Source organism: Oncorhynchus tshawytscha, unplaced genomic scaffold (assembly GCF_018296145.1).
Source record: "Oncorhynchus tshawytscha isolate Ot180627B unplaced genomic scaffold, Otsh_v2.0 Un_contig_842_pilon_pilon, whole genome shotgun sequence".
NCBI classification, from domain to species: Eukaryota; Metazoa; Chordata; class Actinopteri; order Salmoniformes; family Salmonidae; genus Oncorhynchus; species Oncorhynchus tshawytscha.
Window position 1 is genome coordinate 85,668 of NW_024609617.1, and position 21,833 is coordinate 107,500.

General features: G+C 43.3%; 1 protein-coding gene across 1 annotated transcript in view; it reads right to left on the reverse strand.

Moving 5' to 3' along the window:
• Positions 1–21,833, reverse strand: part of zgc:158766 (uncharacterized protein LOC100009641 homolog) — a 97,534-nt gene that overhangs the window by 6,416 nt on the left and 69,285 nt on the right. Inside the window, 5 exon segments of the mRNA XM_042316316.1 lie at positions 7,226–7,342; positions 8,044–8,221; positions 8,398–8,568; positions 19,207–19,431; positions 20,011–20,097. Of these exon segments, the coding sequence (XP_042172250.1) occupies positions 7,226–7,342; positions 8,044–8,221; positions 8,398–8,568; positions 19,207–19,431; positions 20,011–20,097 (778 nt within the window).

Genomic DNA, 21,833 nt, shown 5'->3' on the forward strand with positions numbered 1-21,833 from the left:
TATCTGAGCTGTACATCTTACATTGTGTCTAGTGTTTGAGTTGATGTTACATTGTGTCTAGTGTTTGAGTTGATGCTACATTGTGTCTAGTGTTTGAGTTGATGTTACATTGTGTCTAGTGTTTGAGTTGATGTTACATTGTGTCTAGTGTTTGAGTTGTTACATTGTGTCTAGTGTTTGAGTTGATGTTACATTGTGTCTAGTGTTTGAGTTGATGTTACATTGTGTCTAGTGTTTGAGTTGATGTTACATTGTGTCTAGTGTTTGAGTTGATGCTACATTGTGTCTAGTGTTTGAGTTGATGCTACATTGTGTCTAGTGTTCCAGTTTGATGTCTACAGTTGATGCTACATTGTGTCTAGTGTTTGAGTTGATGCTACATTGTGTCTAGTGTTTGAGTTGATGCTACATTGTGTCTAGTGTTTGAGTTGATGCTACATTGTGTCTAGTGTTCCAGTTGATGCTACATTGTGTCTAGTGTTTGAGTTGATGCTACATTGTGTCTAGTGTTCCAGTTGATGCTACATTGTGTCTAGTGTTCGAGTTGATGTTACATTGTGTCTAGTGTTCGAGTTGATGTTACATTGTGTCTAGTGTTTGAGTTGATGCTACATTGTGTCTAGTGTTCGAGTTGATGTTACATTGTGTCTAGTGTTCGAGTTGATGTTACATTGTGTCTAGTGTTTGAGTTGATGCTACATTGTGTCTAGTGTTGAGTTGATGCTACATTGTGTCTAGTGTTCGAGTTGATGTTACATTGTGTCTAGTGAGTTGATGTTACATTGTGTCTAGTGTTTGAGTTGATGCTACATTGTGTCTAGTGTTTGAGTTGATGCTACATTGTGTCTAGTGTTTGAGTTGATGCTACATTGTGTCTAGTGTTTGAGTTGATGCTACATTGTGTCTAGTGTTTGAGTTGATGCTACATTGTGTCTAGTGTTTGAGTTGATGCTACATTGTGTCTAGTGTTTGAGTTGATGCTACATTGTGTCTAGTGTTTGAGTTGATGCTACATTGTGTCTAGTGTTTGAGTTGATGCTACATTGTGTCTAGTGTTTGAGTTGATGCTACATTGTGTCTAGTGTTTGAGTTGATGCTACATTGTGTCTAGTGTTTGAGTTGATGCTACATTGTGTCTAGTGTTTGAGTTGATGCTACATTGTGTCTAGTGTTTGAGTTGATGCTACATTGTGTCTAGTGTTTGAGTTGATGCTACATTGTGTCTAGTGTTTGAGTTGATGTTACATTGTGTCTAGTGTTCGAGTTGATGCTACATTGTGTCTAGTGTTCGAGTTGATGTTACATTGTGTCTAGTGTTCGAGTTGATGTTACATTGTGTCTAGTGTTTGAGTTGATGCTACATTGTGTCTAGTGTTTGAGTTGATGCTACATTGTGTCTAGTGTTCCAGTTGATGCTACATTGTGTCTAGTGTTTGAGTTGATGCTACATTGTGTCTAGTGTTCCAGTTGATGCTACATTGTGTCTAGTGTTTGAGTTGATGCTACATTGTATCTAGTGTTCCAGTTGATGCTACATTGTGTCTAGTGTTTGAGTTGATGCTACATTGTGTCTAGTGTTGAGTTGATGTTACATTGTGTCTAGTGTTCCAGTTGATGCTACATTGTGTCTAGTGTTTGAGTTGATGTTACATTGTGTCTAGTGTTCCAGTTGATGTTACATTGTGTCTAGTGTTTGAGTTGATGCTACATTGTGTCTAGTGTTTGAGTTGATGCTACATTGTGTCTAGTGTTTGAGTTGATGCTACATTGTGTCTAGTGTTTGAGTTGATGCTACATTGTGTCTAGTGTTCCAGTTGATGCTACATTGTGTCTAGTGTTTGAGTTGATGCTACATTGTGTCTAGTGTTCCAGTTGATGCTACATTGTGTCTAGTGTTCGAGTTGATGTTACATTGTGTCTAGTGTTCGAGTTGATGTTACATTGTGTCTAGTGTTTGAGTTGATGCTACATTGTGTCTAGTGTTCGAGTTGATGTTACATTGTGTCTAGTGTTCGAGTTGATGTTACATTGTGTCTAGTGTTTGAGTTGATGCTACATTGTGTCTAGTGTTCGAGTTGATGCTACATTGTGTCTAGTGTTCGAGTTGATGTTACATTGTGTCTAGTGTTCGAGTTGATGTTACATTGTGTCTAGTGTTTGAGTTGATGCTACATTGTGTCTAGTGTTTGAGTTGATGCTACATTGTGTCTAGTGTTCCAGTTGATGCTACATTGTGTCTAGTGTTTGAGTTGATGCTACATTGTGTCTAGTGTTCCAGTTGATGCTACATTGTGTCTAGTGTTCGAGTTGATGTTACATTGTGTCTAGTGTTCGAGTTGATGTTACATTGTGTCTAGTGTTTGAGTTGATGCTACATTGTGTCTAGTGTTTGAGTTGATGCTACATTGTGTCTAGTGTTTGAGTTGATGCTACATTGTGTCTAGTGTTTGAGTTGATGCTACATTGTGTCTAGTGTTCGAGTTGATGTTACATTGTGTCTAGTGTTCCAGTTGATGCTACATTGTGTCTAGTGTTTGAGTTGATGTTACATTGTGTCTAGTGTTCGAGTTGATGTTACATTGTGTCTAGTGTTTGAGTTGATGCTACATTGTGTCTAGTGTTTGAGTTGATGCTACATTGTGTCTAGTGTTTGAGTTGATGCTACATTGTGTCTAGTGTTTGAGTTGATGCTACATTGTGTCTAGTGTTTGAGTTGATGTTACATTGTGTCTAGTGTTCCAGTTGATGCTACATTGTGTCTAGTGTTTGAGTTGATGCTACATTGTGTCTAGTGTTTGAGTTGATGCTACATTGTGTCTAGTGTTTGAGTTGATGCTACATTGTGTCTAGTGTTTGAGTTGATGCTACATTGTGTCTAGTGTTTGAGTTGATGCTACATTGTGTCTAGTGTTTGAGTTGATGCTACATTGTGTCTAGTGTTTGAGTTGATGCTACATTGTGTCTAGTGTTTGAGTTGATGCTACATTGTGTCTAGTGTTTGAGTTGATGCTACATTGTGTCTAGTGTTTGAGTTGATGCTACATTGTGTCTAGTGTTTGAGTTGATGTTACATTGTGTCTAGTGTTTGAGTTGATGCTACATTGTGTCTAGTGTTTGAGTTGATGTTACATTGTGTCTAGTGTTTGAGTTGATGTTACATTGTGTCTAGTGTTTGAGTTGTTACATTGTGTCTAGTGTTTGAGTTGATGTTACATTGTGTCTAGTGTTTGAGTTGATGTTACATTGTGTCTAGTGTTTGAGTTGATGTTACATTGTGTCTAGTGTTTGAGTTGATGCTACATTGTGTCTAGTGTTTGAGTTGATGCTACATTGTGTCTAGTGTTCCAGTTGATGCTACATTGTGTCTAGTGTTTGAGTTGATGCTACATTGTGTCTAGTGTTTGAGTTGATGCTACATTGTGTCTAGTGTTTGAGTTGATGCTACATTGTGTCTAGTGTTCCAGTTGATGCTACATTGTGTCTAGTGTTTGAGTTGATGCTACATTGTGTCTAGTGTTCCAGTTGATGCTACATTGTGTCTAGTGTTCGAGTTGATGTTACATTGTGTCTAGTGTTCGAGTTGATGTTACATTGTGTCTAGTGTTTGAGTTGATGCTACATTGTGTCTAGTGTTGAGTTGATGTTACATTGTGTCTAGTGTTGAGTTGATGTTACATTGTGTCTAGTGTTTGAGTTGATGCTACATCTGTGTCTAGTGTTTGAGTTGATGCTACATTGTGTCTAGTGTTCGAGTTGATGTTACATTGTGTCTAGTGTTGAGTTGATGTTACATTGTGTCTAGTGTTTGAGTTGATGCTACATTGTGTCTAGTGTTTGAGTTGATGCTACATTGTGTCTAGTGTTTGAGTTGATGCTACATTGTGTCTAGTGTTTGAGTTGATGCTACATTGTGTCTAGTGTTTGAGTTGATGCTACATTGTGTCTAGTGTTTGAGTTGATGCTACATTGTGTCTAGTGTTTGAGTTGATGCTACATTGTGTCTAGTGTTTGAGTTGATGCTACATTGTGTCTAGTGTTTGAGTTGATGCTACATTGTGTCTAGTGTTTGAGTTGATGCTACATTGTGTCTAGTGTTTGAGTTGATGCTACATTGTGTCTAGTGTTTGAGTTGATGCTACATTGTGTCTAGTGTTTGAGTTGATGCTACATTGTGTCTAGTGTTTGAGTTGATGCTACATTGTGTCTAGTGTTTGAGTTGATGCTACATTGTGTCTAGTGTTTGAGTTGATGCTACATTGTGTCTAGTGTTCGAGTTGATGCTACATTGTGTCTAGTGTTCGAGTTGATGCTACATTGTGTCTAGTGTTTGAGTTGATGCTACATTGTGTCTAGTGTTTGAGTTGATGCTACATTGTGTCTAGTGTTTGAGTTGATGCTACATTGTGTCTAGTGTTTGAGTTGATGCTACATTGTGTCTAGTGTTCGAGTTGATGCTACATTGTGTCTAGTGTTTGAGTTGATGCTACATTGTGTCTAGTGTTTGAGTTGATGTTACATTGTGTCTAGTGTTTGAGTTGATGCTACATTGTGTCTAGTGTTTGAGTTGATGCTACATTGTGTCTAGTGTTTGAGTTGATGCTACATTGTGTCTAGTGTTTGAGTTGATGCTACATTGTGTCTAGTGTTTGAGTTGATGCTACATTGTGTCTAGTGTTGAGTTGATGCTACATTGTGTCTAGTGTTTGAGTTGATGCTACATTGTGTCTAGTGTTTGAGTTGATGTTACATTGTGTCTAGTGTTTGAGTTGATGCTACATTGTGTCTAGTGTTTGAGTTGATGCTACATTGTGTCTAGTGTTTGAGTTGATGCTACATTGTGTCTAGTGTTTGAGTTGATGCTACATTGTGTCTAGTGTTTGAGTTGATGCTACATTGTGTCTAGTGTTTGAGTTGTTTAGTGTTTGAGTTGATGCTACATTGTGTCTAGTGTTTGAGTTGATGCTACATTGTGTCTAGTGTTTGAGTTGATGCTACATTGTGTCTAGTGTTGAGTTGATGCTACATTCTGTCTAGTGTTTGAGTTGATGCTACATTGTGTCTAGTGTTTGAGTTGATGCTACATTGTGTCTAGTGTTTGAGTTGATGCTACATTGTGTCTAGTGTTTGAGTTGATGCTACATTGTGTCTAGTGTTTGAGTTGATGCTACATTGTGTCTAGTGTTTGAGTTGATGCTACATTGTGTCTAGTGTTTGAGTTGATGCTACATTGTGTCTAGTGTTTGAGTTGATGCTACATTGTGTCTAGTGTTTGAGTTGATGCTACATTGTGTCTAGTGTTTGAGTTGATGCTACATTGTGTAGTGTTTGAGTTGATGCTACATTGTGTCTAGTGTTTGAGTTGATGCTACATTGTGTCTAGTGTTTGAGTTGATGCTACATTGTGTCTAGTGTTTGAGTTGATGCTACATTGTGTCTAGTGTTCCAGTTGATGCTACATTGTGTCTAGTGTTTGAGTTGATGCTACATTGTGTCTAGTGTTTGAGTTAATGCTACATTGTAGCATTACAAAACAGACCGGGAGGCTGGGTAGAAATTGAGTGTAGAACGAGAAGAGCTAAATGTTTTGTAATTCTTGCTGTAGCTAGTAGCCATTCATTAAGGTCTGCAGGTATTGTTGAGAGATTCCAGCTTGCTTCATGAAAGAAAAGTCATTTGATTCTGAATGCTAGCAAATTAGATGACTTTGGTTTAGGCCTCTGCACTGGAATGTCAACGGGAACCGTCTGTACAGCTCTGACTCCCCCTGCTGCATTAACTTCAGCTCTGACTCCCCCTGCTGCATTAACTTCAGCTCTGACTCCCCCTGCTGCATTAACTTCAGCTCTGACTCCCCCTACTGCATTAACTTCAGCTCTGACTCCCCATGCTGCTTTAACTTCAGCTCTGACTCCCCTGCTGCTTTAACTTCAGCTCTGACTCCACCTGCTGCATTAACTTCAGCTCTGACTCCCCTGCTGCATTAACTTCAGCTCTGACTCCACCTGCTGCATTAACTTCAGCTCTGACTCCACCTGCTGCATTAACTTCAGCTCTGACTCCACCTGCTGCATTAACTTCAGCTCTGACTCCACCTGCTGCTTTAACTTCAGCTCTGACTACCCCTGCTGCTTTAACTTCAGCTCTGACTCCACCTGCTGCATTAACTTCAGCTCTGACTCCACCTGCTGCATTAACTTCAGCTCTGACTCCCCTGCTGCATTAACTTTAGCTCTGACTCCCCTGCTGCTTTAACTTCAGCTCTGACTCCCCTGCTGCTTTAACTTCAGCTCTGACTCCCCTGCTGCTTTAACTTCAGCTCTGACTCCACCTGCTGCATTAACTTCAGCTCTGACTCCACCTGCTGCATTAACTTCAGCTCTGACTCCCCTGCTGCATTAACTTTAGCTCTGACTCCCCCTGCTGCTTTAACTTCAGCTCTGACTCCACCTGCTGCTTTAACTTCAGCTCTGACTCCACCTGCTGCATTAACTTCAGCTCTGACTCCACCTGCTGCTTTAACTTCAGCTCTGACTCCACCTGCTGCATTAACTTCAGCTCTGACTCCACCTGCTGCATTAACTTCAGCTCTGACTCCACCTGCTGCATTAACTTCAGCTCTGACTCCACCTGCTGCTTTAACTTCAGCTCTGACTACCCCTGCTGCTTTAACTTCAGCTCTGACTCCACCTGCTGCATTAACTTCAGCTCTGACTCCACCTGCTGCTTTAACTTCAACATCCTTTGATATCTGACATGCAACAAATCACCTGCGACAGACACAAGTCCAGACAACCTCATTCCTCCAAACAGGACACTGTGTCAGTACACAAGAGCTGTCTGGTGGAGTAGGAGTGTAGATGTAGACTGAGAGGATATTTCAGCTGGAACAGAACATCTTATGGGTTTAAAGGGAGAACAGGGGAGATGTGCTCTGAGATGTTGGGATGTTGTGTTTTGATTCAGTCAACTTGACAACGCACCCCTATCCTGGCAGAGAGAGCATTTACAAATCAGCCTTTCTCATCAGCAGCTGCATTGGCAGACATGTTGTTGAAAGTCACATTCAGCAAACAGAGAGAAACAAAAAAGAGAGAGAGAGAGAGAGAGAGAGAGAGAGAGAGGGAGTGATAGAGAGAGATTGATTTTGTGGATTTTGTATGCTAACCTCACAAAAATAATTTCCAGGCAAATAAGGTTATCATAACATATCGTAGAGACAGCTCACCTGACCCCTTCATGATGTAATCAATGGCTCGGTCACTAATGGCAGCATCACTAGGCTTGATGTCCATGAAAGGCTTGCTGCCAATCCCCATGGAAACCATCTCTTTCAAGCGCACCTCTGTAGTTAAGAGAATAAACACGTTATGACCCTCAATCAGACACACAATGAGAGGTTCCATTTGATGTACCTGAGGTTGACTTGAACTAGAACCAGACATGTCACCTCTTAATGAATGGTACAGAATGTTATCAACACAGGCCTCAGGTCAGACAAGAGACATGTCACCTCTTAATGAATGGTACAGAATGTTATCAACACAGGCCTCAGGTCAGACAAGAGACATGCCACCTCTTAATGAATGGTCCAGAATGTTATCAACACAGGCCTCAGGTCAGACAAGAGAAACGTCACCTCTTAATGAATGGTACAGAATGTTATCAACACAGGCCTCAGGTCAGACAAGAGACATGCCACCTCTTACTGAATGGTACAGAATGTTGTCAACACAGGCCTCAGGTCAGACAAGAGATATGTCACCTCTTAATGAATGGTACAGAATGTTGTCAACACAGGCCTCAGGTCAGACAAGAGACATGCCACCTCTTAATGAATGGTACAGAAATTTGATCAACACAGGCCTCAGGTCAGACAAGAGACACGTCACCTCTTAATGAATGGTACAGAAATTTTATCAACACAGGCCTCAGGTCAGACAAAAGATAAAGAGGAATCACTTGTTCCATAACACAACAACAGAGACGATGAGCTCATGTCCAGATATGACCCACGACTCCCCCTCTGTGGCCGTGGTTCCTCACCCCTGTTTCGTAGCGCCTGCCTCCAGAGGATCTTTCCGATGATGGCTGTCCACACGGCCTTGACCTCTCCAGAGCCGGCCTGCAGGATGAACGTGTCCTGGGACTTCCTCCTCCGGAACCAGATCTCGAAACGCAGCCCGCTGTCGCCCACGCTCTCTGTCATTCCTATCTCTGCCGTCTGAATGAGTAGCCAGAAACAGTCACCTTTACAGGAAAACACTGACTGTGGTGGTTTTGAGATTTCACATGGTGGCACAGCAAACTGAACATAGTGGTGTAGCGCCTCCATTGTGGAGAACCCTGCTAACTGTGGTTCCACACCTCACAATAAACTGCGTGTGTTGTCTTTGTCACCTTGTAGGACTGCTTGTAGATGTATAGGTCGTACCCTCCCTCAATCTTTTTGCTTTTGCTGAAGAGGATGAGGTCCTCGAACAGGAAGACGTGACGGAGGTACTTCCTGCGGCCACACCACACGATGAACTCATCCTGACACCTCAGCTGACCCTGTTCCTTCAGGTTCACCTACAGCAGCAGAGACCAGAGGAGACGTTTCACATGACTTACTCTGACATTTTCTTCCAAATTATACATGATGTGTATGTTTCTATCTCCTCTCTCTCAATTCAATTTAAGGGCTTTATTGACATGGGGGACATATGTTTACATGGCCAATTCTCTCTCTATATAACTTTATTGAGTGATGCTCACTTCAGGAACTGTTTCAGTTTTTTTCTGGGAGAGGTGGAGGTCTCAAAGGCCAGTTTTGTATCCCTTAAACAGTGGTGGGATATAGGGAAAATCCAGATTCAACAATTTTGTAATCAATACACGAGGAATGTCACCAAGGATATCACCAGATCAATGAAAGCCCTAGAGTTTGAAATAGTGGAACTCATGACGTTGGTTGAGACCACAGGAGATCGACGCCATACTCAGGCCCTCAAGAGGAGAAAAGCTGCATTGGCAGACCTGCTGGGTATCAGAGCACAGGGGGCATTGGTGAGAAGTAAGTTTCAGGGAATATCTGAAATGGATGCCTCATCCAAATTTTTCTTTGGTTTAGAGAAAAAGAATGGACAAAGAAAAATTATTAATTGTCTCAAATCAGCTGTTGGACAAGAGCTCACTAGCCCTAGTGAAATTAGAAAGAGGGCAGTAGAGTTCTATGCTGAGCTCTACAAGTGTGAGTACAAAGAGGATAAAACAGTGACACAGCAGTTCTTTGATGGGCTCCCAAATGTGGCTGCAGAAGCTCAGGTTGAGCTTGAGCAACCATTGTCTTTGCAGGATTTATACACTGCATGGAAGACAAGTGGAAAATGGAAGGGCACCAGGCATTGATGGGCTTCCCGTTGACTTTTTAAGTATTTTTGGGCTATGTTTGGAGAGGATTGGTTATAAGTAGTTAATGATAGTTTAACCGGAGGGTTACTACCAATAAGCTGCAGAAGGGCTGTCCTCACCCTACTGCCCAAAAAGGGTGACCCGAGGGAGGTGAAGAACTGGAGACCGGTGGCTTTATTGTGCACTTTATTTATTTATTTTTATTTCACCTTTATTTAACCAGGTAGGCCAGTTGAGAACAAGTTCTCATTTGCAACTGCGACCTGGCCAAGATAAAGCATAGCAGTGTGAGCAGACAACACAGAGTTACACATGGAATAAACAATTAACAAGTCAATAACACAGTAGAAAACAAAGGGGGAGTCTATATACAATGTGTGCAAAAGGCATGAGGAGGTAGGCGAATAATTACAATTTTGCAGATTAACACTGGAGTGATAAATGATCAGATGGTCATGTACAGGTAGAGATATTGGTGTGCAAAAGAGCAAGTAAATAAATAAAAACAGTATGGGGATGAGGTAGGTGAAAATGGGTGGGCTATTTACCAATAGACTATGTACAGCAGCAGCGATCGGTTAGCTGCTCAGATAGCTGATGTTTGAAGTTGGTGAGGGAGATAAAAGTCTCCAACTTCAGCGATTTTTGCAATTCGTTCCAGTCACAGGCAGCAGAGTACTGGAACGAAAGGCGGCCAAATGAGGTGTTGGCTTTAGGGATGATCAGTGAGATACACCTGCTGGAGCGCGTGCTACGGATGGGTGTTGCCATCGTGACCAGTGAACTGAGATAAGGCGGAGCTTTACCTAGCATGGACTTGTAGATGACCTGGAGCCAGTGGGTCTGGCGACGAATATGTAACGAGGGCCAGCCGACCAGAGCATACAGGTCGCAGTGGTGGGTGGTATAAGGTGCTTTAGTGACAAAACGGATGGCACTGTGATAGACTGCATCCAGTTTGCTGAGTAGAGTGTTGGAAGCCATTTTGTAGATGACATCGCCGAAGTCGAGGATCGGAAGGATAGTCAGTTTTACTAGGGTAAGCTTGGCGGCGTGAGTGAAGGAGGCTTTGTTGCGGAATAGAAAGCCGACTCTTGATTTGATTTTCGATTGGAGATGTTTGATATGAGTCTGGAAGGAGAGTTTGCAGTCTAGCCAGACACCTAGGTACTTATAGATGTCCACATATTCAAGGTCGGAACCATCCAGGGTGGTGATGCTAGTCGGGCATGCGGGTGCAGGCAGCGATCGGTTGAAAAGCATGCATTTGGTTTTACTAGCGTTTAAGAGCAGTTGGAGGCCACGGAAGGAGTGTTGTATGGCATTGAAGCTTGTTTGGAGGTTAGATAGCACAGTGTCCAATGACGGGCCGAAAGTATATAGAATGGTGTCGTCTGCGTAGAGGTGGATCAGGGAATCGCCCGCAGCAAGAGCAACGTCATTGATATATACAGAGAAAAGAGTCGGCCTGAGAATTGAACCCTGTGGCACCCCCATAGAGACTGCCAGAGGACCGGACAGCATGCCCTCCGATTTGACACACTGAACTCTGTCTGCAAAGTAATTGGTGAACCAGGCAAGGCAGTCATCCGAAAAACCGAGGCTACTGAGTCTGCCGATAAGAATATGGTGATTGACAGAGTCGAAAGCCTTGGCAAGGTCAATGAAGACGGCTGCACAGTACTGTCTTTTATCGATGGCGGTTATGATATCGTTTAGTACCTTGAGTGTTGCTGAGGTGCACCCGTGACCGGCTCGGAAACCAGATTGCACAGCGGAGAAGGTACGGTGGGATTCGAGATGGTCAGTGACCTGTTTGTTGACTTGGCTTTCGAAGACCTTAGATAGGCAGGGCAGGATGGATATAGGTCTGTAACAGTTTGGGTCCAGGGTGTCTCCCCCTTTGAAGAGGGGGATGACTGCGGCAGCTTTCAATCCTTGGGGATCTCAGACGATATGAAAGAGAGGTTGAACAGGCTGGTAATAGGGGTTGCGACAATGGCGGCGGAAAGTTTCAGAAATAGGGGGTCCAGATTGTCAAGCCCAGCTGATTTGTACGGGTCCAGGTTTTGCAGCTCTTTCAGAACATCTGCTATCTGGATTTGGGCAAAGGAGAACCTGGAGAGGCTTGGGCGAGGAGCTGCCGGGGGGCAGAGCTGTTGGCCGAGGTTGGAGTAGCCAGGCGGAAGGCATGGCCAGCCGTTGAGAAATGCTTATTGAAGTTTTCGATAATCATGGATTTATCGGTGGTGACCGTGTTACCTAGCCTCAGTGCAGTGGGCAGCTGGGAGGAGGTGCTCTTGTTCTCCATGGACTTCACAGTGTCCCAGAACTTTTTGGAGTTGGAGCTACAGGATGCAAACTTCTGCCTGAAGAAGCTGGCCTTAGCTTTCCTGACTGACTGCGTGTATTGGTTCCGGACTTCCCTGAACAGTTGCATATCCCGGGGACTATTCGATGCTATTGCAGTCCGCCACAGGATGTTTTTGTGCTGGTCGAGGGCAGTCAGGTCTGGGGTGAACCAAGGACTGTATCTGTTCTTAGTTCTGCATTTTTGAACGGAGCATGCTTATCTAAAATGGTAAGGAAGTTACTTTTAAAGAATGACCAGGCATCCTCAACTGACGGGATGAGGTCAATGTCCTTCCAGGATACCCGGGCCAGGTCGATTAGAAAGGCCTGCTCACAGAAGTGTTTTAGGGAGCGTTTGACAGTGATGAGGGGTGGTCGTTTGACTGCGGCTCCGTAGCGGATACAGGCAATGAGGCAGTGATCGCTGAGATCCTGGTTGAAGACAGCGGAGGTGTATTTGGAGGGCCAGTTGGTCAGGATGACGTCTATGAGGGTGCCCTTGTTTACAGAGTTAGGGTTGTACCTGGTGGGTTCCTTGATGATTTGTGTGAGATTGAGGGCATCTAGCTTAGATTGTAGGACTGGCGGGGTGTTAAGCATATCCCAGTTTAGGTCACCTAACAGAACAAACTCTGAGGCTAGATGGGGGCGATCAATTCACAAATGGTGTCCAGGGCACAGCTGGGAGCTGAGGGGGTCGGTAGCAGGCGGCAACAGTGAGAGACTTATTTCTGGAGAGAGTAATTTTCAAAATTAGTAGTTCGAACTGTTTGGGTATGGACCTGGAAAGTATGACATTACTTTGCAGGCTATCTCTGCAGTAGACTGCAACTCCTCCCCCTTTAGCAGTTCTATCTTGACGGAAGATGTTATAGTTGGGTATGGAAATCTCTGAATTTTGGTGGCCTTCCTGAGCCAGGATTCAGACACAGCAAGGACATCAGGGTTAGCAGAGTGTGCTAGAGCAGTGAGTAAAACAAACTTAGGGAGGAGGCTTCTGATGTTGACATGCATGAAACCAAGGCTTTTTCGATCACAGAAGTCAACAAATGAGGGTGCCTGGGGACATGCAGGGCCTGGGTTTACCTCCACATCACCCGCGGAACAGAGAAGGAGTAGTATGAGGGTGCGGCTAAAGGCTATCAAAACTGGTCGCCTAGAGCGTTGGGGACAGAGAATAAGAGGAGCAGGTTTCTGGGCATGGTAGAATATATTCAGGGCATAGTGCGCAGACAGGGGTATGGTGGGGTGCGGGTACAGCGGGGGTAAGCCCAGGCACTGGGTGATGATGAGAGAGGTTGTGTCTCTGGACATGCTGGTTGTAATGGGTGAGGTCACCGCATGTGTGGGAGGTGGGACAAAGGAGTTGTCAGGGGTATGAAGAGTAGAACTAGGGGCTCCATTGTGAACTAGAACAATGATAACTAACCTGAGCAACAGTATACAAGGCATATTGACATTTGAGAGAGACATACAGCGAGGCATACAGTAATCACAGGTGTTGAATTGGGAAAGCTAGCTTAAACAGTAGGTGAGACAACAGCTAATCAGCTAGCACAACAACAGCAGGTAAAATGGCGTTGACTAGGCAACGGGGCCGACAGATAAAACATAAACAAGCAGAATGGAGTACCGTGATTAATGGACAGTCCAGAGTGCATCAGCTATGTAGCCAAGAGATCAGTGTCCAGGGGCAGCGGTGGATGGGGCAGGGAAGCTGGACTGGCGAGTGTTATCCAGGTTGAAAAAAAGTTAACAATGACTAAATAGCTTGTAGCTAGTTAGCTGGTTAGCTTCTGGAGGTTCTTGAGTGTGTTCTAAAAATTAAAAATAATAGCGATTCCGTATCACATTGGGTGAGGCAGGTTTCCGGAAAGGTATAAACAGATTAAAAATCAAGAAGAGATAGAAAGTAAATATGGGTCCGGTGAGTGTTTGGGACGCGGCGATTCAGACGGTTAGCAGGCCTGTGCTAACAAGCTAACAGTTCGTAGGCCCGGGCTAGACAAGCTAGCAGTTAGCAGGCCTGTGCTAACAGGCTAACAGTTCGTAGGCCCGGGCTAAACAAGGTAGCAGTTAGCGGACCGGGGCTAGACAAGCTAGCAGTTAGCAGGCCGAGTTTAGCAAGCAGGGAGATAGCGAGGGCTAGAGAGTTGGCCTTTAGGGGACGTCGCGATGGGGTGAGTCTGTTTATTCCTCTTCATGCGGTGACATCGATAGACTGGTCGTGGGCCCGGGTATTGTAGCCCAGGAGTATGCTACGGTGGTGGTACAGGTGCGCTGGCCGGGCTAGCTTCATGCTAAGTGGGTGGAAGCGCTAGCCAGGAGTAATCATCCGGGGTTGCGGTTTAGCTAGATAGCTAGTTGTGAAGATCCAGCTGAAATGTTCCGTTTGCGGTGGGAATCCAGGGATGAATCCGGGGATGAAAATAAATAGGTCCGTTATGCTCTGGTTAGAGTCGCGTTGTTCGAGCTGGCGAGAGCTTTCCGAGCTAAAGGTTAGCTTAGCTGATGACCGGTTAGCTGAAGACCGCTAGCATAGCTGGTGGTTAGCCGGCTAGCTTCAGTTGAGGGGTTCCGGTTCAAGTAAATATAAATACTTTAGGAAAAATAGCTACATTGGGTGAGGCGGGTTGCAGGAGAGTATTTGGAAGCTTAGGTTTAGCAAAATGTTTTTGAAGAAAAATATGTAAAAAAACGAAAAATAGACGATATATACAGGGACACGATGAGACAGGACGACTTACTGCTACGCCATCTTGGATCGTTAGTATTAATGATTGATTATAAGATATTGTCAAAGGCTTTGTCCAACAGGCTGAGGGAGGTGATGGGGCAAATCATACATACGGATCAGTCCTACTGTGTTCCTGGCAGGCAGATAGGGGATAACATTTCTCTGATTCGTGATTTTTGGACGTCTCTAGGGCTATTGGGTTGGATGCTGGTCTAATTTCAATTGATCAGGAAAAGGCATTTGACCGAGTTGAACATCAATATTTATGGCACACGTTTGAGGCGTTTGGGTTCAGCTCTGGTTTTATTGCCATGATAAAGGTGATATATGGTGACATTGAAAGTGTATTGAAAGTTAACGGTGGTTTGAGTGCTCCTTTTAAAGTGTGTAGAGGTATTAGGCAGGGATGTTCTTTGTCAGGAATGTTATATGCCATTGCTATAGAGCCACTACTAAATAGCATTAGAAGTCGCATTGCAGGGGTGTGCCTTTCAGAGGATATTCCTCCTATTCGTCTCTCAGCCTATGCTGATGATGTAGTTGTGCTAGTGAAAAATCAAGCGGCGGTGGATAGCTTGAGTCTAATGGTTGATCGTTTTAGGGGAATATCCTCTGCAAAGGTAAATTGGGAAAAGAGTTGTGCTTTACAGATTGGAGAATGGTCTGGAGGGATCATGGCTTTGCCAGGGGGGGCTAGAATGGTGTAAGGGAGGTTTTAAGTATCTTGGAGTGTACCTAGGAGATGAGGGGACTATGGAAAAAAATTGGAGTGGGGTGGTTGAAATGGTGGAAGGGAGGATGAGGAGATGGCGTTGGTTACTATCTCGTATGTCATATAGGGGGCGCACTATTATAGTTAACAATGTGATTGCCTCTGCACTGTGGCATCGGTTGTCAGTTTTAGAACCACCATCTGGCCTTCTGGCTAAGATACAGGCAATTATTGTGGATTTCTTTTGGGATAAATATCACTGGGTTCCACAAAGTGTTTTGTATTTGTCAAAAGAGGAGGGGGGACAAGGTCTTGTACATCTTGCTAGTAGGGCTGCTGCTTTCCGGTTTCAGCTTATTCAAAGGTTGCTTTATGGACCGGAAAATGTGGTGTGGAGAGGGGTGGCAGGTCTTGTATTACAGCGGGTTGGAGGATTAGGTTTAAAGAAGGCTTTATTTCTGGTTGATAGTAGCCAGATTTCTAGGGAGGGAGTACCTCCGTTTTACAGAGGCCTTCTCAGAGTGTGGAGCATAATGAAGGTGTCCAGACGAACTTCAGCGGAGTCAGTGCATTGGCTGTTGGAGGAACCTCTGGTGTATGGGGCAAGACTGGATTGTACAACTGCAGCTGTTCCACATTTCTCCAAGATTCTGGTGAAGGGGAAAATCATCACCTTAAAACAGTTAATGGCCATGGCTGAGCCTGCCTTAATGGATGGAAGACGGGTGGCAGAACATTTGGGGATGAGGTCGGAAAGGATTGTAGGACAAATGCTGGGGAGCTGCAGGAAGGCTCTGTCAGCGGAAGAATGGGGTATGCTTAGTAGCCACAAGAAGAAGGTACAAGATGAAGACGTCTCATTTCCAAGACTAGGGATTACACCAAATATCCCAGTGTCAGAAAGAAAGGCGTTATTGCTGGATTTGAGAGGGTTGGAGGAGGTGGGTTTGGATGAGGTGAATGGGAAGGACTTGTATAGGGGGTGTGTCAAGGTGTTGAATAAAGATAAATTGAAAAATAGAAAAGACACTCCATGGAGGGTAAAATTGGGCATTGATGACAAGGTAAAGCCAGCATGGAGAGCACTGTACAAGCCACCGTTACAAAAGGGTACTGGTGATATGCAATGGAGGGTTTTACATGGCATCATTGCAGTTAATGCTTTTGTATCTGTTATTAACTCAGATGTTAGAGATGGATGTCCTTTTTGTAATATAAGAGAAACCATTTTTCACTGTTTTTTGGAGTGTGAGAGGATAAAACCTTTATTGGAAATGCTGGAATCTTTGTTTAAAGCTGTAGGGGAGTTTTTCAATAACACTGTTTTTATTTTGGGGTTTCAATATAGTAAACAACAGAAAAGAAAATGTCAAATGTTAAATTTTATTTTGGGACAAGCTAAGATGTCAATTTTTCTGAGTAGGAAATATAAGCTAGAAACGGGATATGGGCAGGATGTAAGATGTGTTTTTAAAGGATTAGTGAAAGCAAGAATAAAAGTAGATTTTGAGTTCTTTTCAGCTGTAAAAGATCTATTATTTGAGGAGAAGTGGGCCTATGAAGGAGCGCTTTGTTTTGTAGAGGAGGGGAAATTACTTTTTGCTGATGAAATAAGTTGAATGTATATGTTATGTATTTATTTTTTGTTTAGGAATTACAAAATTTATGTTAACACTTGAGTAAAAAATAAAGGTTTTATAAAAACTCAAATTACATTTTTCATAAAATGAATTATGCTCTAACCACTCTACCGCTCTACTGATTTACAAAAAACTGCTCTACCAACCGCTCTACTGATTTACTACTCTACTGTTTTACTAAAACTACTCTACTGCTCTACCACTCTACCGCTCTACTGATTTACTACTCTACTGCTCTACTACTCTACTACTCTACTACACTGCTTTTTCACTCTACTGCTCTACTGGTGCTCTACTGCTCTCCCTACTGATTTACTACTCTACTGGCTCTACTGATTTAACTCTACTGCTCTACTACTCTAATGCTCTACTACTCTACTGTCTACTGCTCTACTGCTCTACTACTGCTCTACCGCTCTACTGCTCTACTGCTCTACTACTCTACTACTCTACTGCTCTACTACTCTACTACTCTACTGCTCTACCGCTCTACTGATTTACTACTCTACTGCTCTACCACTCTACCGCTCTACTGATTTACTCTACTGCTCTACCACTCTACCGCTCTACTGCTCTACTACCGCTCTACTGATTTACTACTCTACTACTCTACTGCTCTACTGATTTACTACTCTACTGCTCTACTGATTTACTACTCTACTACTACTCTCTACTACTCTACTACTACTCTACTACTCTACTACTCTACTGCTCTACTACTACTACTCTACTCTACTCCGCTCTACTGATTTACTACTCTACTACTACTCTACTGCTCTACTGCTCTACTGCTCTACTCTACTACTGCTCTACCACTCTACTGATTTACTCTACTACTCTACTGCTACTACTCTACTGCTCTACCGCTCTACTGATTTACTACTCTACTGCTCTACTGCTCTACTACTCTACTCTACCGCTCTACTGATTTTACTACTCTACTGCTCTACTGCTCTACTGCTCTACTGCTCTACTGATTTACTACTCTACTGCTCTACTGCTCTACTACTCTACCACTCTACTGATTTACTACTCTACTGCTCTACTACTCTACTGCTCTACTGATTTACTACTCTACTGCTCTCTACTACTACTACTGCTACTACTCTACTACTCTACTACTCTGATTTACTACTCTACTGCTCTACTGATTTACTACTCTACTGCTCTACTACTCTACCACTCTACCGCTCTACTACTCTACTGCTCTACCACTCTACTGATTTACTACTCTACTGCTCTACTACTCTACTACTCTACTACTCTACTGCTCTACTGCTCCTACTCTACTCTACTGCTCTACTGATTTACTACTCTACTGCTCTACTACTCTACTACTCTACTACTCTACTACTCTACCACTCTACTACTACTCTACTGCTCTACTGCTACTACTCTACTGCTCTACTGCTACTACTCTACTGCTACTCTACTACTCTACTGCTCTACCACTCTACTGATTTACTTCTACTGCTCTACTACTCTACTACTCTACTGCTCTACCACCTACTCTACTGATTTACTACTCTACTGCTCTACTACTACTCTACTACTGCTCTACTACTCTACTCTACCACTCTACTGCTCTACCACTCTACGCTCTACTGATTTACTACTCTACTGCTCTACTACTACTGATTTACTACTCTACTGCTCTACCACTCTACTGATTTACTACTCTACTACTCTACTGCTCTACTACTCTACTACTCTACTGCTCTACCACTCTACCGCTCTACTGATTTACTACTCTACTGCTCTACTACTCTACTACTACTGCTCTACTGCTCTACTGATTTACTTTACTGCTCTACTGCTCTACTGCTCTACTTTACTGCTCTACTGATTTACTACTCTACTTTACTGCTCTACTGATTTACTGATCTACTACTCTACTGATTTACTGATTTACTGATCTACTGCTCTACTGCTCTACTGATTTACTGATTTACTGCTCTACTGCTCTACTGCTCTACTGATTTACTACTGCTCTACTCTACTACTGCTCTACTGCTCTCTACTACTCTACTGCTCTACTCTACTGCTCTACTGCTACTACTACTCTACTGCTCTACTGCTCTACTGCTCTACTGATCTACTACTCTACTGCTCTACTGCCCTACTCTACTGCTCTACTACTGCTCTCTACTCTACTGCTCTACTGCTCTACTGCTCTACTGATCTACTACTCTACTACTCTACTACTACTACTCTACCACTCTACTGCTCTACCACTCTACTGCTCTACTGATTTACTACTCTACTGCTCTACTACTCTACTGATCTACTGCTCTACTGCTCTACTGCTCTACTGCTCTACTGATCTACTGCTCTACTGCTCTACTGATCTACTGCTCATCTATCCCCCGACTTACATCACAACCTCGGATGGCGTCCATGGCCAGCAGGTCGTTGCCGTGGCGCAGCTGGAACTTAACCATCTCCTCTGCGGTGCGGAGGTCAGAGAGCTCCTGTTCCTGGGACTGACCACACTCCTTGATCAGGTCCTTCAGCAGCAGGGCGTACTTAGACATCCTCTGGATGGGCTTCAGCAGGTAGGACGCCAGGTCCATCTTATCACCCAGCTCCAACTGCTTGTTCTGGGGAGACAGACGGGTTAGAGGTCAGAGGTCAGGATACATACAGAAAGATAAACAGACCAACAGACAGGTAGGACACCTGGTCCATCTTGTCACCCAGCTCCAACTGCTTGTTCTGGGGAGACAGAGAGGTTAGAGGTCAGAGGGTAGAGGTCAGAGGTCAGGATACACACAGAAAGATAAACAGACAGGTAGGACACCTGGTCCATCTTATCACCCAGATCCAACTGGTTGTTCCGGGTAGCAGACACACACATAGAGGAGGATGAGAGGGGATGTAGGACTCTGTATGCAGATGTACAATAGCTTTTCTAAATGGGAATTCTGATGTCAATTCAACTCTTCCATCCTACATAGGTAGACGTCCAGTAGCTATGTAAAGTTTGACAATGGGAATTCTAATGTTACGCAGTGTAGAACTAGCGGATATACATTAGTAGCACCCTGTATGTTGTTAGGCTCACACAACTTTACAATTAGCCTGTTGCTGTGAAGTAGTTTCATGTTGGTTAAAGGTTAGGTCTGCTGTTAGTACAGCCGATCCTAGAACGGTAGTAACCAGAGCCGTTTCAGACGCACCTTAAAGAATCCATTCCCGTGGCTGGTGAGTAGAGCGTCAGACTGAGGCTTGTTCTTGCTGTAGAGAGCGTACATTCCAAACTGATCCTCCTGCACACAGGAATAACAAGTTACCACTCTGACTACAGTCAAACTGATCCTCCTGCACACAGGAATAACAAGTTACCACAGTCAAACTGATCCTCCTACAGTCAAACTGACAGTCCTCCTGCACACAGGAATAATAAGTTACCACTCTGACTACAGTCAAAGGTACACACACAGGATGTATTCCAAATGGCACCCTATTCCCTATATAGTGCATTACTTTTGAATAGGGCCCATAGAAAATAGGGTGCATTATTTAGGGAATAGGGTGTCATTTGGGACGCGTCACCGGTGTTCTGCGCTAGGCCTAAACACGGAGACTCATTTAGCTCATGAGGCCTTGATTCCATCAACCAATCATTAGGATTCCATCAACCAACCATTAGAATACCATCAACCAACCACTAGAATATTATCAACCAACCATTAGGATACCATCAACCAACCATTAGGATTCCATTAGCCAACCATTAGGATTCCATCAACCAACCATTAGAATACCATCAACCAACCATTAGGATTCCATCAACCAACCATTAGGATTCCATCAACCAACCATTCCATCAACCAACCATTATGAATCCATCAACCAATCATCAGGATTCCATCAACCAACCAACCATTAGAATACCATCAACCAACCATTATTCCATCAACCAACCATTAGGATTCCATCAACCAACCATTAGGATTCCATCAACCAACCATTATGAATCCATCAACCAATCATTAGGATTCCATCAACCAACCAACCATTAGAATACCATCAACCATCAACCAACCAACCATTAGGATTCCATCAACCAACCATTAGGATTCCATCAACCAACCATTAGGATTCCATCAACCAACCAACCATTAAATACCATCAACCAACCATTAGAATACCATCAACCAACCATTAGGATTCCATCAACCAACCATTAGGATTCCATCAACCAACCAATTCCATCAACCAACCATTAGAATACCATCAACCAACCATTAGAATTCCATCAACCAACCATTAGGATTCCATCAACCAACCATTAGAATACCATCAACCAACCATTAGGATTCCATCAACCAACCATTAGGATTCCATCAACCAACCATTAGGATTCCATCAACCAACCATTAGAATACCATCAACCAACCATTAGGATTCCATCAACCAACCATTAGGATTCCATCAACCAACCATTAGAATACCATCAACCAACCATTAGGATTCCATCAACCAACCATTAGAATTCCATCAACCAACCATTAGAATCCATCAACCAACCATTAGGATTCCATCAACCAACCATTAGAATACCATCAACCAACCCAACCATCAACCAACCATTATTCCATCAACCAACCATTAGGATTCCATTAACCAACCATTCCATTAACCAACCATTAGGATTCCATCAACCAACCATTAGGATTCCATCAACCAACCATTAGATTCCATCAACCAACCATTAGGATTCCATCAACCAACCATTAGAATACCATCAACCAACCATTAGAATTCCATCAACCAACCATTAGAATTCCATCAACCAACCATTAGAATTCCATCAACCAACCATTAGAATACCATCAACCAACCATTAGGATTCCATTAACCAACCATTAGGATTCCATTAACCAACCATTAGGATTCCATCAACCAACCATTAGGATTCCATCAACCAACCATTAGGATTCCATCAACCATTAGGATTCCATCAACCAACCATTAGGATTCCATCAACCAACCATTA